General features: G+C 41.4%; 2 protein-coding genes across 5 annotated transcripts in view; one reads left to right on the forward strand and one right to left on the reverse strand.

Annotated features, from left to right (window-relative positions):
* GNE (glucosamine (UDP-N-acetyl)-2-epimerase/N-acetylmannosamine kinase) overlaps window positions 1-15,970 on the forward strand; it is a 45,143-nt gene extending 29,173 nt beyond the window's left edge. For 3 of the 4 annotated variants that reach the window (XM_082468635.1, XM_082468632.1, XM_082468634.1), the window contains 8 exons: window positions 1,824-2,036; window positions 4,429-4,516; window positions 5,259-5,469; window positions 7,586-7,715; window positions 8,090-8,311; window positions 10,280-10,466; window positions 13,094-13,207; window positions 13,783-15,970. In XM_082468635.1, the coding sequence (XP_082324761.1) occupies window positions 1,824-2,036; window positions 4,429-4,516; window positions 5,259-5,469; window positions 7,586-7,715; window positions 8,090-8,311; window positions 10,280-10,466; window positions 13,094-13,207; window positions 13,783-14,083 (1,466 nt within the window). In that variant the 3' untranslated portion in view covers window positions 14,084-15,970. Of the gene's footprint in view, window positions 1-1,823; window positions 2,037-4,428; window positions 4,517-5,258; window positions 5,470-7,585; window positions 7,716-8,089; window positions 8,312-10,279; window positions 10,467-13,090; window positions 13,208-13,782 lie in introns of all 4 variants that reach the window. The other variant, XM_082468633.1, reaches the window with a different exon arrangement.
* The window catches only part of CCIN (calicin), a 399,321-nt gene that overhangs the window by 340,230 nt on the left and 40,221 nt on the right, over window positions 1-18,870 (reverse strand). The gene's annotated exons all lie outside the window — the stretch shown is intronic.

An 18,870-nucleotide genomic window follows, 5' to 3' on the forward strand; every position in this document is an offset into this window, starting at 1 on the left:
AGATGTTAAAAAAAAAAAATGCAATAGCCAAGAGATATAAACCTTAGAAGCTGAAAGAGTGTCTCTAGGAAAGTAATGATCCTACTGACTGCAGTAAAATAGCCATTATTTTTATTTCTTGTTCTCTTATTTATGTTAGCTATACCTTAATTTAATCTTGAGCTTAAGCAATTTAGATCTCTAGTTCCCAACCACTTGATCCTTAAGCCTAACCTGATTCATCACCTACTGGTGGATGGAACAAGTGCAGGTAAGACCTTAGGTTAATGGTAGGGATATATAAATGGGAAATGCCAGAGCAGGGCCTGATACTGAGGGATTTTCAGATACTGGTTATTATTAGCTGATACCACTCATTGCTGAGCTCTTAGGCATTTTTTGGTAAAGGAGGCAGGATCCCTTCTCTGCAGTGCCAAAATGTCACCATCTTACACTGAAAGAACCCTTCCCTTAGTGTGTCTTGAATAATCTTTTCCGTAAGGGGGAACAAAGTAGGGTGTTAGTAGGAAAAAAACTTTAAGACCCCCAACCCAGATTTCATCCAGGTTATGTATCAATATTTCAAAAACCTTAATATTTATTCTTTTCTAATCCTTTAAATTTTTGCATAAATATTTATAATGTAATTATATCTCTTGTTCAGTATTCATTGTCAGTGATATTGTTTGTAATATACCTTCCTTATTGTATATACTTTAGAATTTGAGATTTTTTACCCCTGTGAAAGGAAAGGGTCCCAGGAATGCCTAAATCATGTCTGCCACTCGCCTCTCCTTTTCACAGGGTTTTTGATAAAATATACAGAAGGAACAAGAGGGAAATAAGAATCAAGGCATCACTTTCTCATTATCTGACTTAGTGCCCCATTCCCTAATGTAGAGTTTTCTGGAAAGCAGGTTTAGTGCCTGTCATTTAGATATAGGGCCAAAGAGAAGCCTTCAATTGAACCCAAATCTGAATCTTGGAATAGTAGCAGCTTCTGGCGTGCAATGACTGGCATGTTCTGGCAGGAGAGAAGTGGCCGTGCCTGCTCTAAGGAGTTAGCCCCTGAGTCTGTTGCCTACCCTGCCATGGAGAAAGTTAAAAGGAGAACACATGCATGCCCAGCTTCTGTTAAATTCACGGCTCCTGCACACCAGTGGACATGGTGTGGTCGTCATCCTGCCTTGTAACTGATCAGATTAGCCGCCTTGCCCGCCTTGGTCACAGCCACTAGGAAAGGGTGAGTAGAGAGGCAAGCAGAGGGGCATTGAATATCGTCTCCCCCTCATACATCCGTAACTTTTCCAAAAAAAGTCATGCATTTAAAGTAAAATATCAGCCACAGTATCAGAATCTATGTGTATTTGCTTAGAGCTTGTTCAGTCCACGTAAGTGGGAGTGCTTGCTGTCCCCTTGAGCTGTCGTTAATGTAGATGTGCGCATAGCTGAGGCAGAGGCCCTCTGATCAGCTTGGTATGTGGAGCCCGAGACCTTTCCATTTAGGAACTCCTGGCTTAAGAGATACTGTTGGCCTGTCTTGAGCCTCTTAATTGGTAAGGTAAAAGCTTTTACTGGGGTGTTAGTATTTGCTTTGTGGAGTGCTGTTTGAAGAGACCCACTGCTGCTGTTTGACGTTTCTAGATGAGTTGAAACAGAGGGCTGACCAGATGTTTTGGATGTTCATCATTCATGAAAAGATCAGTAATTAAAATGACTATTTCCCTAATAACTGTTATGAGTTTTTATAGGGGATATTTCTTTAAGTGGGGCTATACTTGCCAATGAAAATTGTTCCTTTATCTCGTAAACCATTTAACAGTTGGTTCTTTTCATTTTCACAGGGAGCAAAGAGATGGTTCGAGTGATGCGGAAGAAGGGCATTGAGCATCATCCCAATTTTCGTGCAGTTAAACATGTCCCATTTGACCAGTTTATACAGCTGGTTGCCCATGCTGGTTGTATGATTGGGAACAGCAGCTGTGGGGTACGAGAGGTTGGAGCTTTTGGAACACCTGTGATCAACCTAGGAACACGTCAGATTGGAAGAGAAACAGGTATTTACCTTTGCTTATATTTCAACTGACTAAGCTTAATACATTTGTATGAGTTACTATAAAGTATGCACGTATCAGTGCCGGCATATGTGTTTATCAATAAGTGAGTGAATGAGGTTAATGACCAATTGTAGCCTGAAACCTATAGGTAGCACACAATGATTACCAAATTTTTTATTGTCTTTGTAATATCAGAGCTAAGAGTTTCTTAGTTAACTATGGTCTTTGATGGCTGTGTTTAAGAGAGAATGTGATTGAATATGTTATATGAATGCTAGTCTTTCGTTTTCCTGTGCCCAGTAAAATGAAGAAGGGAATCAACAATAACTCTTACACTTTTGGTCTGAGTAGTGGGAGTATTCTTTCCTGATATGGAGGACCCTGAGGAAGGAATAATTTGGGAGCGGGTAGAATGAAGAGTTCTCTAATGGCCATGTTAAGTTTGAGATGCCTATTAGATATGAGTGGAGATGGCAGGTTGGCAGCTATGTTGTTCCAGGGAGAGTTGAAGTTGAAGATACAAATTTGAGAGTGATGGTGTATAGATGGTGTTTAGTTAGGATATCAGTTCAGCTGCTGTAACAGAGAGACCCAAAATAATAGTGCCTCAAATAAGTTAGATTTTCTTTGTTTCTCACTGGTAAGTCATCAGAGACTTAGCCTCCATCTATCTTCTTGATGGTTGCTCCAGCTCTTGCTGTCAAGTGCACATTTTAGCCACTGGGAAAGGAGGAGAGGGGAAGATGTCCTTCCCTCTAAAAGCACAACTTGGAAGTTGCAAGTATTTCTTCATACATCCTATCAGAATGTCGTCACATGGCCACATCCAGCTGCAAGGGTAGCTGAAGAATACATATACCCTTTAGCTGGGTGATTAGATGCCAAGCTAAAAATTCTGCTACTGTACAAAGGATATTGAGGATAATGACGCACTCTGCCAGAAATGGTATTTAATACCAAGGGATGAAATGAGATTACCCAGGGGGAACATGTAAATAGGGAAGAGAATGGAGCCTAGGACCAAACTCTGGAGCCCTTCTGATGAGGAGGGAAGGGCCAGGAGGGAAGACTGAAAAGGAACTGCCAGAAAACCAGGAGTGTGATATTATTAAAGTCCAGAAAAGAAAGGGTTTCAAGGAGGTGGTGTTGAATGATGCTAAGAGTTCAAATAAGATGTGAACATTGGATTTGGTACCAGGGTCTTATATCAAAAGCAGTCTGTCCTGGGACTTCCCTGATGGTGCAGTGGTTAAGAATCCGCCTGCCAAGGCAGGGGACACGGGTTCGATCCCTGGTACGGGAAGATCCCACATGCCGCGGAGCAACTAAGCCCGTGCGCCACAACTACTGAGCCTGCGCTCTAGAGCCCGCGAGCCACAACTACTGAGCCTGCATGCCACAACTACTGAGCCTGCATGCCACAACTGCTGAAGCCTGCACGCCTAGAGCCCGTGCTCCACCACAATGAGAAGCCCGCGCACCGCAACGAAGAGTAGCCCCCGCTCACCACAACTAGAGAAAGCCCGTGTGCAGCAACGAAGACCCAGTGCAGCCAAAAATAAATAAATTTATTTTTAAAAAAAAGATTTCTCTTAAAAAAAAAAATGGCAGTCTGTCCTTTCTGCCACCACACTTACACAAACACGTGCCCCTCCATCCTTTCCTTCTTACCTTCTTTACATTGGAGGGTGTGGGGTCACCCCTGCCTGTCCACTGCTCAGCCTTCTGCCTGTGTTCTAAATCCCCACCCCTCTTCCCTTCTCAAGGACGTTTCTCTTCCATGTATCTTTAGCCTCTTCAGCATTTAAACATGCCTAAGTCTCTGGTATCTTCAAAACAAAACAATACAACACAACCTCTCCCCAGCCACCACCCTTCTGCTTTTCTCCTCTTCATAGCCAAGTCTGTTGAAAAAACATGTCATTGTCACTGTATTTACTCCCTCAAATTGGTCAGAAAATGTATGGAAAGGAAGTGACTGCATCAACAGGTGACTGGCCAGTTGACTAACTGGCAACCTGGCCTGACCAACTGATCCCACAACTGGCTGAGTAGATGGAAGGCAGGGCAGATGGAAAGAGTGGACATGCTGGATGAATAGATGAGTGGCAAGTGGATACTGGATTAATTACCTTATTTATTCCAATAAACAAGAGCTTGATTTATTCTCTTTGGGAATAAAGGAACCTACGGCCCTTAAGTATCTGATATATGGAGATCTTGCTGAGAGTGCTTTAAAAGGTACAAAGTAGAAAAGTTCGTCTCTCTAATAGAAGACTTGTTCGAAGCCTTCTGGGTTTCAGGGCTACTTATGAGCACGACACACTGCTCATTTCTATATTCTTTTGCTTCTCCCACTTCCGAATCACCATACGGCACTGGATTTACCTAGGGGAGAATGTCCTTCATGTCCGGGATGCTGATACCCAAGACAAAATATTGCAAGCTCTGCACCTTCAGTTTGGTAAACAGTACCCTTGGTGAGTGTATACTTTTAAAGTGATTTAAAACAGGAGCTTCTCTGAGCACCATTTTCAAGCTGTTTAGTCATCCTAATGGTGCTGTCATTCTACATCCTTAGAGGTCCCTATCTGCTGGTGAGACAGGGCTTGCTAATATACCCCCTATTACTCTACCAAGGGTTCCAGTGGAGAATAATTTATTTGTCTCAGTTAATTAATATAGCACTTATGCTAGGAACTACTGCTTTAGCCTATTTTGAATTTCTATAAGTATTAGAAAGTAATGTAACGATTTTCTTTAAAAATAGTATAGTTCAGCATTGTAATTTAGACTATCCTGTTTCAAATTAATCAGATTTTCCTTTATTTGAATCTTTTTTTCTGAAAATAATTTTTTCCCTACAGAAGTAAAGATGAAAACCAAAAAATCAAAAAAAAATTTTTTTACTGTCCCAAACTATGATATATTCTGAAATTGGCTTAACAAAGATAATTTTTCTTTGATCTTACAGGCAATTTGTTAATGATATCTCAGGCAGGAAACAGTTGTATTTCAATCAACAATGGTTTTAGATATTCTATCGATAATATGAAGGTATTTAGTTAACAGTGTTGCTGAAGAGACCCAGATGTTGTTATTTTAAAAGAAGAAGCCCAAACTATTTATTACCCGAAATTTCAGATTCCAATAATACTATGTCCTCAATATAATTTAATATGTACAAGAGAAACAATTTAATTGACTCTTTGGACATTGCAGTTCAAAGATATATGGGGATGGAAATGCTGTTCCGAGGATTTTGAAGTTTCTCAAATCTATTGATCTTCAAGAGCCACTACAAAAGAAATTCTGTTTTCCTCCTGTGAAGGATAACATCTCCCAAGATATTGACCATATTCTTGAAACTCTGAGTGCCTTGGCTGTTGATCTTGGTGGGACGAACCTCCGAGTTGCAATAGTCAGCATGAAGGTAAAATAACTCCTAAGGTCTTAACTTTATATCCCATATGAGTAGTTGATTTTTAAAAAGTGTGGTTGGAAGGTAGGACTGGAAACATACACAAGAGCTTGTAATCATTTGCCCACAGTATTGACTTTTGGTTCCACTACAATGTGTGTCTCACTATTTTACTAATCACTAACATTTTAAAGAAGTAAAGTTCTCAGGGAATCCAAGTTAGTAGACTTGAGTTGACAATGGGAGACCCATTAGGCATCAGAGAGAGCATCTGCCACCCAGGAGACCTGAAATTCTATACTTGGTAACAGCTTGGAGCATGGAGTATGTTGATTACTCTCACTACCCAGGGGAGGGTGTCTGCAAATGGTGAGGGGAATTGCTTCTCCTCTAGATCATGATTTTAGTTGCGTACAGCATACCTTCAATCTCTTAACCAAACCATCACCGCAGTGTTGACAGAGCCTTTATAAAACACCAAACTGTCCATGTTAAAATGATCTCTGATGACTTAACAAGGAAGAATAAACCTAACAGAAAAATCTTTGTTTGAAGCATTGTAGATGTGTGAAATTTCAGGAATCCATGAGAAATGCAGAGGATTTTAAACACAGAGTTGTTTAGATCAAATAAAGAAAAGCAAAACAAAACATAATTTTATCTAGTGAAGACAAAGGCCTCCTTTTTAAATACTCTTTAAAAAGTATTAATAGAAAAATATTTTCTTAACATAAAGATGATATATTCCATATCAATGGTGAACACCCTCTGTAGTGGCATTTCTAGAGGCATTCCTATTAAAATCAAGTGGAAAAGAAGGATGTTTTCTGCAACATTTAACATAATTCTCAAAGTTAGGAAGGGAATAAAGCAAGGAACGAAAAGCAAAAATGGCAATTGTGGACAGGGCAAAACAAAAAATACTATTTATAGATAATATGAATAAACCAATAAGCTTGTAGAATTAATAACACAATTGAGTAAAATGGCTAGATATTATGATAAATATATAAATATCAATAACTTTTTACTTATATGAAATTGTAGGTAAAGATTTGAGTTTTTCTGTAGGTATTTATCAACCCTGATTGCACATTAGTGTTACCTGGAAGCTTTAAAAAATACATGGATGCCTGGCTCCCACCCTAGACTAGTTAGATGCCAGTCTCTGGGGGTAGGGACTAGGCATCAATATTTGTTCAAAGCTGCCCAGGTGGTTCTGATGCACAGTGAAGGCGGAGAAGCGCAACTAGGTTTATTTTTAATGACAGTCATTAGTGACAGCTTTAACCCTTGTAAATGGATAAAAATCCATTAATAACAGAAGAATGGGAAAAGATCCTATTTAGAACAACAACAGAACTTATAAAATAAAGTTTTCTGGTTTCCTAAACCAGAAAACTATGTGATCTATAAAAAGAAAATCTAAAAACTTTACTATAAAATATAAAGGCTTGAAAAATATCCTGGTTAGGAGTGCTGAGTATTTTTTAAATGTCAGCACTTTCCAAATTGAATTATGAGTTTAACGTAATTCTAGTCAATATTTCAGTGAGGTTTTTTAAAGTTTAACAGCATTATTCTGAAATTTACTTAAAATAATATACAAGTGAGAAGAGCAAAGAAATTTAAAAACAAGAATAATTAGGAGGGATGGTCCCTGATTGGTATTAAAACATATCACCAAGCACAGTAATTTAAACATCATGGTTCCATACCATTATTGACTTCAGTTATGGCAGGTGATTAAAGCTTAACGACTTAGGATATTTATTTAGTTGCTTCAGTATTTAAACAAGGAAATTTTGTCAACCTGAAAGAGTTAAAAATGACCTTTTAATGACGATTCAGATTAGCCAACATTCACCTTTTGTTTAAGAGAGGGCCCATCTGGTTGGCTGTGGAGTTGTCATTGCTTCAACGGCCATATGCTAGGTTGTCTTCCCAGGAAACTACTTGAGTGTATCCCAGGGCTGGCCCAAGCCAGACAGTGGATCCCTTCCCCAGCAGTCATCTGACTCTGCAGTACTGTCCTAGAGTAATGTCTGATTTATCATGAAAAAGGTCAAACATTCACTGTATGCTCCTTAGCTGAGACCATGAGACAGATCTGTTTTTTCTCTTTTAGGGTGAAATAGTTAAGAAGTATACTCAGTTCAATCCTAAAACCTATGAAGAGAGGATTAATTTAATCCTACAGATGTGTGTAGAAGCTGCAGCAGAAGCTGTAAAACTGAACTGCAGAATTTTGGGAGTAGGTGAGATTGTAAATTACATACCTAAGCAACGTTCATTTTAATGTACAAAGTTTGCTGAGTTCTGATGCATGATGGAACATCAGGTCACTGTCTGCCCTGTGTGTAGATGGCTCCAGGTCCTGTCTGTGGGCCCCAAGCATGGGGCCTTCCTGGGACCCCAACAAACATTGTGAGGGAAGCATTGATGGAACTGTCAATCTATGGGGAGCCACAGATTTAGCTCAGAACTGCCTTACATTTCCTTGCAGTCCTTGGTAATGTATGTTTTAGGAGATCTTGGGTGAATTAATTTGTGTTCCAAGCCCAGAAAGTCGGCACACTTTTCTGAGATTGCTCATCAGAATCATTTTCCTTGTGTTTGTGGTGGAGCTCAGGCATTTCCACAGGTGGCCGTGTAAATCCTCGGGAAGGAATTGTGCTGCATTCAACCAAACTGATTCAAGAGTGGAACTCTGTGGATCTCAGGACCCCCCTGTCTGACACTTTGCATCTCCCCGTATGGGTAGACAATGATGGCAACTGTGCTGCCCTGGCAGAAAGGAAATTCGGCCAAGGAAAGGGCCTTGAAAACTTTGTGACGCTTATCACAGGCACAGGTAAGAGGAGTAGAGACGCCTGCTTCAGGAGCTAGGGTGTGTGTTGGGGCACGTGCCTTTACCACTCAGCCAGGCAGTTTATAAGTCAGCTTTCACCTTCACTTCCTGCTTGAGTAGAGCCTGAAGGTGAGAGCTGAGGGCCCGCCCAGGTCTTTTCTGAGCGTGTGCCCAGCCCTGTGCATGCATGTGGCCTTCTAAATTCCCAGGAATTGTCCGAGCTAGTCAAAGCTCTTATTCCCCAAAGCTTCTCATTGCTCATTCCCCAGGATTTCCTCCTACTCTCTTTGGTTAGTATATTGTTTGTCACAACTGTTGTCCATTGCCCTAGGCAGTAGAGACTAATAACTATATTTTGCCTTTAAATGTTTTTGATGAGTGCCCCCTGGATAGCCCCCCTCAGCCCTGGGAAAGTTCTGGGGTAGGTGAGATAAAGGCAAGCCCTTTGAGCTGGTCCTCCGGGAGCCACCAAGCAGGTCAAAACAAACCACCACAGTTTTTTGAGAAGAAGGTTCATTCTGCTCTCTCCAGTACTGCCATCTGTACTGGGAATGTAGGCTATTATTCTAGGCCATCGCCAAGCTGGGGCGTGAGGGGTGGGCGTGATGGGACCAGAAAATGCCAGAAATCTCTTATTAAGATTCAGCCGTTTTTTTCTTGATTAATTATTCCCCTGGTTGTTGTAAAGTTTTGGTTAGTTTCCAGAGTTCCAAAAAACTCGATTCTGACAGTTTTTGCCAGTTTGTTCATTGCTTTAGTGGAGGGATGGGCTTTTGGAGTTCCCTACTCTGCCACTTTTGCTGATATCCCAATTTTAAATGAGAAGACAGGCTCAGCTAGTCAGTGTTCGAGGCAGCACTTGGTCCCACATATGCCTAACTTCAAACCATGCGTGCTCTTTTTTTTTTTTTTAATTGGGGTATAGCTGTTTTACAATGTTGTGTTAGTTTCTACTGTACAGCGAAGTGGAGTTCCCTGCGCTGTCCAAATATGTATAAAACCGTGTGTGCTCTTAAACTCCACTTTATACTACCTCCCTAATGCTGAGCTCATGCACTTCTCTTAATCTCGGACACAGTTTTAGCAAGCTTGGATATCATTTCCTAGTTCAGAGCAGTAATAACCTGCAAATTAGAGGAGTGAGGGTTGATGAGTAGGTGCCATAAGAAGTAAGAGATGGCAGGACAACTCTAAAATGCAGACCCTATTAAAGCAAAATGCCCTTTACCCCTTACTAACTCCTCAACTCCGTAACAAAAAATAGTCATCGAAATTCGTAATTATTGAATCACAGATTTTTAGACATGGTGGCATTACAAAGAGGCAAAACCATGTTTCATATTCTCTGTTTAAGAAAGCAGGTGGTGTATGAAACCTTTCAGAAAGATTGTCTTATCTTGGGTTTCTCCCACAGCAGAGCCTGAGACAAGGAGTTCAGTGTGGGTATTTTATTTTGGAGGTGATTCTGAGAAGCAGGAGTGAGGGAGTGGGAAGGATGGAACAGAGTAGGAGAGCCATTAGAGGATGTATTATCAAAGTTGCCTTGAGGACAGTGGGGGCTGAAATCTACCAGAACCTCCCAGAAAGCCTGCAGAATACTACCCAGAGTTGTCCACTTAATCTGCTGGCTCCTGTCTCTCCTTGGTTGACAGTTGCTTCTGGGCAACTGTGCTTGCATGGCTGCTAGGCTCTTACTTGAGTGTTGGAAAAGGCCTTGGTGAGAACCAAGTTGAAATCATAGTGAGCCAAGCAGATGCAACACAGGGCATTGGAGGATCAGCTAAAAATATTTCCATACAAAATGATTCCAGGTAAAGCTTTGGTACTTAGTAAGTTTCAGCTATCTAGGAAAGTAGGCACCACATAGAACCTCACATTCCAAAGCTTTGCTAAACAGAGGAGGCATTGCCATAGCACAGTTTTCTGTTTCAGGTGCAGAGCCACTTCAGTGATTGTCGTCTCTCACTATAGGAATTGGCGGGGGGATCATCCATCAGCATGAACTGATCCATGGCAGCTCCTTCTGCGCTGCGGAGCTTGGCCACATTGTGGTGTCCCTGGATGGGCCTGACTGTTCCTGTGGAAGCCATGGGTGTATTGAAGCATATGCCTCTGGAATGGCCTTGCAGAGGGAAGCAAAAAAGCTACATGATGGTCGGTTTCTTTCACCTGAGGAATTAAATAGCCAAATGGTAGACAAGTACTTCAGAGTAATTATTCCAAAGAGAGCTGAACGCTGATGCCAGAACTTTTAACCTTTTCACTCCCTAGAGGAAAATCAGGGCTCCACATACTGCAGCTCAAAGTCTCCTTGGTCCTGACCCGTATTAATACCCTTCCTCTCCAGCACTGGGAGGGCCGGGGTCTTGAGCTCCAGAATAGCAGGGGAGATGTCTTTCATTTTTGCCTTCTCAGCCCCTAGCACAGGTTGGGTACTTAATACAGATTTTAATGGAGAATTAAATGGATGAACATATTACAGTTTTTCAACTCTGAGAGGTTTATTTGAATTACACCTATTTCTGGACATGTTATAAATGTCAGGATGGTTTCTAGTCTAATGCAAGAGGGAGTCGTTTAGTATCATTACAACATGGTGTGTCAAGTGCAATGAGAACGATGGCCAAGGAACATAGATGCATATAGGAAGGACACCAGTGTTCCCTCCCCGCCCTCTCCATATAGGGAAGGGAGCGTTAGGGTGCTGTCCTGGGAGTTGAGAGTCAAGAGGGTAAATAGAATTATTGAGGCAAGTTTGGATGAGCCAGGGAGCATTTCCAAGCATAGGAAACAGTGGTGTTGGTGCATAAGGGCAAGGCAGGGTATAGTGCAGCAAGAGGTAAGCCAGGACCAGCAGCTAATGGAAAAACCACTGAAAAATTTTAGGGAAAAGACATAGATCCAAATTTTAGATTCTTCACCACACTTTTTTTTCCTAGCGGGAAAATGGTAGTTGAATGGAGGCTGGCTTTAAGGGGGACAGTTCTAGAGTGACTTCCAGTTTTCTGGGTGGACAACTTTGGGGGTGGGGCCATGAGAGGAGGAACAGGGCTTGGCAGAGCTGACGGTTGGGAACCAGTGGGACATGCAGGTGGGACTGCGCAGGAGGCAGCTGGCTGCAGGGGTCTGATGCTCAGGAGAGGGGACAGGACTGGAGGTCGGGATTTGGAATCGTGGGCATTGAGGTGGCCATTAAACCTGTGAATGAGACTTGGAGTGAGATGAGAGTCGAGGGTGGAATCCTGTGAAATGTCAGCACTTGAGGGCAGGGAGGAAAACCAGGAAAGGGTAAAGTCACAGGAACCAAAAAGGGAGTGTTTCAGGGAGAGTAGTGGGTAGTGTCAAGTGCTGAGTAAGAGGAAACGAGAAAGTTCATTGGCTTTGACCGTGAGGAAGGACATCATTTGAAGCCCTGAAAACTGTTTATTTTTCAGTCTCATTTTTATCATCACCCCCACTGAGGAGCCTAAACGTTTAGACATTTTTTCCTAATCATTCAACCCCATGAAACTTTAATACCACAGATACATTGTTTATCTGTTGTTTGTTACTGTCTGTATAAAAAGAGTAAGAATTTTTTTGCCCACAAGAACCAGTTTTTGCCCCCATGGGGGTAAATGCGTATCTTAAAGAAGTTCAGGCAAGTGGGAGCAGAAGCCTAACTACCCTGAGTAAGAGCAGAAGTGAGGGTTGAGAACGCAGGAGAGGAAGGGTGGAGGAGCCCTTACAAAAGGCCCCTGGGGAGGGCGGAAGAGATGAGCTGCAAAGCCCTGGTGGAGGGGCGAGAGGGAGAGCAGCGGGACGCGGGATGTGCGAACACAGACCTGTTTATAAGCAGGGGCAGAAGAGTAAGGGAGTTCTGCCTGGAGGCGTCCTTTATCTGAGAGGTCAGAAATGGGGAAATCTCTCGGTAGCGGGAGGGAGCGGGATAGACGGTCTGAGGAGATGAAGGCTGAGAAGGGCAATGAAGGGGAATGGGAGAGAGTGGCCAGAGCAGCTGTGAGGGCCCCTGGAAGATAGGAGACCACCACTTGGTGTCTAGGTAACCGTCTGCTTGGTTGGGATTTTCTCCCGTCAGAGCCCAAGTAATAGTAGATGAGGAAGGAGTCTGATCTGGGTTGGTGGCTGGCAGTGTGAGGGGCAGAAAGTCAAGGACTATAGATAACTACAGAAATATCTACTGTTCATTTAGCATTTACTCTGGCCAGCACTTGAGTACTTAAGTCCATTTTCTCATTTAATCCCTAAAGGAATCCTGCTAGGGTAGGTATCATTACCCCAGTCTTGGAAGAGAAACACATGGAGGTGACACGACATGGGCAGGGTAGTGCAGCCAGTGGTGGTAGAGCTGACAGCTGAACCCAGGTCTGTCCGTTTCTGAGGTGCTGCGCCTTCCTGCCACTGTGGGTCACTGGCAAATAATGCAGCCTTGCATCTGGGATAGATAAGGAAGGAGATGAATGCAGAGGAGTTCTGGTAATTTGGGGGAAAAACACACTTCAAGACTGTTTAATATGGAAGGGGGAAGTGAAGGAGGCTCTGGCCAGAGTTGAGGATTTCCAGTTAGAGAAGTTCTGGATGATGTATAAGCAGGCAGCAAGAGGGCAGCAAAGCCCTCTGGCAAATGTATATGGATATTTACGAATGATAAAAAGCTTTGCAAATGTGAAAAGGGATTATCATCTTCCCACTTGGGGGCTTGCCGCCCACAGGCATAATTATGAGCTTGGCCTTCCGCAGCTCATGAATGACTGCTTCTCCTTCTCACCTCTGCTCAAACAGAAGACCAGCTCTTGGTGGAAGGGATGTCAGTGCCAAAAGACGAAGCTGTGGGCGCACTCCATCTCATCCAAGCTGCGAAACTTGGCAATGCAAAGGCCCAGAGCATCTTGAGAACAGGTGAGCACGCGGGTCTGGGCAGCTCTGCCACGGGGGCGGGGTGGGGGGTGGGGGGGTGGGGGGGGCGGTGAGCCCTCAGACAGCCCAGGGCTCTGGCAAATGCCCAGCCCTCAGGACCAGGGCAGAGGTAGTTTTCCTACTTACTGCATTCAAGATATTTGGCAGCATTGCCTTTTTAAACAGGTTTTTGTTTTGTTTTACAACTATGAAAAAACTACTTGTTCATTTTCTGGAAATTTAGAGAAATACAGGAGAGTAAGAAAAAGTATCTTTTAGTTTTACTGTTCAGAGATATCAACTATTAACATTTCCTTCCAGTCTATTTTTTTTTTACATAGTTGAGATCATATAGTATAGTATATGTACAGTTTTATACCCAGCTCTTTTCATTTCCAAGTATCACATAATCATCTTTTCATATTAAGGATAAATCATATAAACAGCTTTAAAAGTACTGCTTCCATGAGGTAGTGTGAACGAACTATTCCTGGCTGGTGCTCTTTTCCACCTTCCTCTTTGACTTTGGATTTGGCTCTCTCCCTGAAAACTTGTTTTTAATTTTTGTTTTCCTGTAGCTGGAACAGCATTGGGTCTTGGGGTTGTGAACATCCTCCACACTATGAATCCTTCCCTTGTGATCCTCTCTGGAGTCCTAGCCAGTCACTATATCCACACTGTCAAAGACGTCATCCGCCAGCAAGCCTTGTCCTCGGTTCAGGACGTGGACGTGGTGGTTTCGGATTTGGTGGAACCCGCCCTGCTCGGCGCTGCCAGCATGGTTCTGGACTACACGACTCGCAGGATCTACTAGTCCTCCAAAGAGTGGACGTGGACCGAGATTCAAGAGCTCCTTGGTGGAATCAGGTTGTCTTCTAGATGAGCATTTCTTAAAAGGCAAATTTGGTATTTCAATTTATTTGGCAGGCAACTTTGGCAGTTTCTGCTTTTAGTCTCCTCTTCCAAAGTCACTTTTCCCTGTTTTTGTAGATGCTGCTCCTTGTGGGGTCATTTCAGCTCAAACCTTGTCACAATCTTCTGTGCCAAAAGGAGCTACAGTAGCAGCCGAGGAAGCCTTATGACTCTGCTTATTAGATGTACCACTTAGACCTGCAGGCCTTGCTTGGGGTGTGACCTTGATACTGGAGTTTGGATTATTAATCCTGCCTCCTCTGACCCTAAGTTCAGAACACAGAAAGGGATCCAGTCAGGGAGGAGAAGGAAATCTCACCATGAAGGGCTTAATAAGTAAACCTTTCAAAAGCAGTTTTATTGAGGTATTTTTTAAAGTGCACAATTTGGTTAAGTTTTGACATATATATACCTATGAAACCATGGCCACGATAAGGACATCAGGTGTATATATCTCTCACCCCCAAACGTTACTTGTTGAAAGATGTTATTTGCTATTACTCTCTCAGAATCTTGAGCAACTTTAGATCAGGGATCTGAATTACAGTGGCCTTAGTGACCTTGTCCTTATCTTCTTAAGGCTAGCTGAGAAGCCACTAGGACTTACAGCCTCTGAAAGATTAACCATCCCAGAAGGATCGTTGGTACTGACAAGCAGACACCTCTCCCTTCAATAGCTTTTCATACTATGTTGAATATGACCCTGGAGTGTTGATTAAGGCAGTGTTTGTTGTGTGTCATACCTAGAGCCCACATCTGTGAACCTGGATTCTGGCTAAATAAGATTCCACGCTCGCATTGGTGTCAAGATAACAAAGGCCAAGGTTCTTGCTATTAATTTCAACCTGGAAGAAATACTGATAGCCACCATTTATTAAGTGCCTACTGTGTGCCAGGCTCTGAACTTGGTGCTTCATATGCATTATTCTAAATTCTCACAACCAGTAAGGTAGGTGTTTTAATTCCCATTTTATAGAACCCCAAACTAAGTCTTAAGTGGTGTGCCTAAAGCCGCGTGGCTAATGAGTCTTAAAGACAGGGTTTGACCCGGGTCCCTCTGTGTTTTTTCTGCTAAGCCACACAAACCTCTCTTCATATCAAAAACTTCCAAAGTGCAAATATATTCTAATTTATTCCAGGCTACCAAGAGCTTTCACAAGAATATCTCATTACCAAATGAATCGATTCATCCTTGACACTATCTCTCAGTGGTGAATTTAATAAAATATTCCTGTATGCTGTGGAAATTTTGTCAGTACAGTATTTGGCCTAGTGACAGGTTTTTATGGGTACTTTTAGATGACCTAAAAAAGGACATGCATATGTTTTTCAGATTGTTTATTATTTTAGGAAAACCTGAAGGTTTCTACAACATTATTTCAGTGTTCACATATAAAATGAAGGAATCAAGTTTGCATTTGAATTACTTCCTTCCTGGTGGGTTAATGTGAAAAGATAGGTTGGCTGATTCTTAGAACTCTGTCAGCTCTGAAATAATCTCCAGGTCCTAGCTGATTCCTGGAAAGGAAGCTAGTTGGCTTGGCCATCAGTGTCTGGGGCGGGTCGGTATACCGTGAAGGGGCATCAGCTGTTCTTTGACAAAACCTACAACCACTGTATACACCAGACAGTTGCACTGCTACCAAGTTTCATACCAAATATTTGGAAGGATGGTATTGAATCTAAAACCAAATCTTAGTTTTTATTAAATTCATGGAAAGGCTAATATATTCCAACATAATTATTACATATAGATAAATGATCACATCTTAATTTATTTTAATGTAAATATTTTTATGTTACTGTTCTGAGCCAAATTCTAAAAAAATAAATGTATTTCCTTGTGGAAATCCTGCCACTTTTGTATTTTGTTTTGTTCTTAATTAACTCATTAGCTAAAAGCATTCCCCTTCCCAAAAGAGATTTGTTGTGCTCCTTACTTTCTGAAGGTCATATAACTTAAAGCATTTAATAATTGATTTAACAACCACCCCACCAAAAAACTTTGTTAATAGAAAGCATTGTTATATAACTTTAAAATACATATATTGCAAAATCATCACCACACTGTCTAGCTAATATCGTCACAATACATAGTTAAGGGTTTTTTTCCCTTGTGATGAGAACTTTTAAGATCTACTTTCATAGCAACTTTCAAATATGCCATATAGTATTATCAACTATAGTCGCCATGCTGTACATTACATCCCCATGACTTATAACTGCAAGTTTGTACCTTTTGACCCTCTTCACCCACTCCCCACCTGTGGCAACCACCAATCTGTTCTCTATGAGCTTGGTTTTGTTTTGTTTTTTTAACATTCTACATATAAGTGAGATCATACGTTATTTGTCTTTCTCGGTCTGATTTATTTCACTTAGCATAATGCCCTCAAGGTCTAGCCATGTTTCACAAATGGCAAGATTTCATTTTTTTTCTAATGGCTGAATACTATTCTGTCATATATATTTACACCACATTTTATTTATCCATTCATCTGTTGATGGACACTTAGGTTGTTTCCATTACCTTGGCTATGTAAATAATGCTGCATGTAAGAGTGCATATATCTTTTTGAGTTAATGTTTTTGTTTTCTTCAGATAAATACCCAGAACTGGAATTGCTGGATATGGGAGTTCCATTATAATTTTTTGAGGAACCTCCATACTGTTTTCCATAGTGGCTGCACCAGTTTACATTCCCACCGGCAGTGCACAAGGGTTCCCTTTCTCCACCTCCTCTCCAACACTTGTTGTGTTTTTGATAACAGCTATTCTAAGAAATGTGAGGTGGTATCTCATTGTGGTTTTGATTTTCATTTTCCCTGATGATTAGCGATGTTGAGCACCTTTTCATTTACCCATTGGCCAGCTGTTTAGCTTCTTTGGATAAATGTCTATTCAAATCCTCTTATTTTTAAATTGGATTGTTTTTATGCTATTGAGTTGTATGAATTCTTCACATATTTTGGATATGAACCCCTCACTGTATGTATGATTTGCAAATATTTTCTCCCTTTTAGTAGGTTGTCTTTTCGTTTTGTCGATGGTTTCTTTTGCTGTGCAGAGCTTTTTAGTTTGATGTAGTCCCAGTTATTTCTGCTCTTGTTGCCTTTGCTTTTGGCATCAAATCCAAAAATATCATCACAAGACTGATGTCAGGGAGCTTACTGCCTGTGTTTTCTTCTAGGATTTTTATGGTTTCAGGCCTTATAATAGTCAAGTCTTTAATCCATTTTGAGTTAATTTTTGTGTATGGTGTAAGATAATGGTCCAGTTTTCCCAACACCATTTATGAAGTGATTGTCTTTCCTGATTGTATACTCTTGGCTCTTTTGTCATAACTTAACTGACCATATACGCAGGGGTTTATTTTTGGGCTCTCTATTCTGTTTCATTGATCTATGTGTCTGTTTTTATGCCAATACCAGACTGTTTTACTACAGCTTTGTAATATGGTTTGAAATCAGAGTGATGCTTCCAGCTTTGTTCTTTCTTGAGATTGCTTTGGCTATTCAGGGTCTTTTGTGTTTCCATACTGATTTTGGATTGTTCTATTTTTGTGAAAAATGCCATTGAGATTTTGATAGGTACTACATTGAACCTGTAGATTGCTTTGGATAGTATGGACATTTTAACACTATTAATTTTTCCAGTCCATGAGCTTGGTGTCTGTCTTTAGTTTCTTTCATCAGTGTCTGATAGTTGTCAGTGTACAGTTTTTTCACCTCCTTGGTTATATTTATTCCTAGGTATTTTATTCTTTTTGATGTAACTGTAAACGGGATTGTTAATTTCTCTAATAGTTTGTTATTAGTGTACAGAAATGCAGCAAATTTCTGTATACTAATTTTGTATCCTACAACATAATTCATTTATTAGTTGTTATTAGTAACAATTTTTTGGTGGAGTCTTTAGGGTTTTTTATATATAAAATCATGTCATCTGCAAATAGTGACAGTTTTATTGCTTCCTTTCCAACGTGGATGCCTTTTACTCTTTTCTTGCCTAAGTGCTCTGGCTAGGACTTCCAATACTATGTTGAATCCATTTAAAATCTGACATAAAAAGCAAAGTGGTCCCAAGAAAGAGGTTTGAAACTAAATATTGAGCACTCACTGAGCTTCTGAGCCAACTCCTTCCTTTTTTATGAAGCCCCATGTGAGTAATGTAGGCATTAGAAACAATCCAAAGCTACTACTGCTATGTAACAAACCACCTCAAAACTTAAGAGGCTTAAACGGTAATCATTTTCTCTCATGGTTTCTGTGGGTCAGGAATTTTGGAAAGGCTCTACTTGGCAATTCTGACTTAGGGCATCAGATGCACTTGCAGTTAGACAGTGGCTGGAGCTGGAATAGGTTGGAATAGGGCTGGCCATGCATCTCTCTTTGCTTGTAGTTTCCAGGTCTCTCCACGTGGGCTGATTTGGGCTTCCTCATAGCATGGTGGTTTCAGGATTGTAGAGCTTTTTACATGGTGGCTCAAGGACTACCAGCTTCTGTGTTCCAACAAACCAGCCGTAAGCTGTATTGCCTTTTACAACCTAACCTTGGATGCATATAGCATTACTTTTGTCATATTATCCAGTCACCTCTTGATTTCGAGAAAGTCAGACTTCACTGACATCTGATTAACTGCCACATCCACCCTCAAGAAGCCCATCCTGTGTGGGAGGCAAGACAAGTCCAGATGACACCAACCAAGACAATATCAAAAGGTAAGCTGTTGCACGTAGAGGGCCATGGGAGCT

Source organism: Balaenoptera physalus (genome assembly GCF_965194825.1).
Source record: "Balaenoptera physalus genome assembly, chromosome: 7".
Classification (NCBI taxonomy): Eukaryota; Metazoa; Chordata; class Mammalia; order Artiodactyla; family Balaenopteridae; genus Balaenoptera; species Balaenoptera physalus.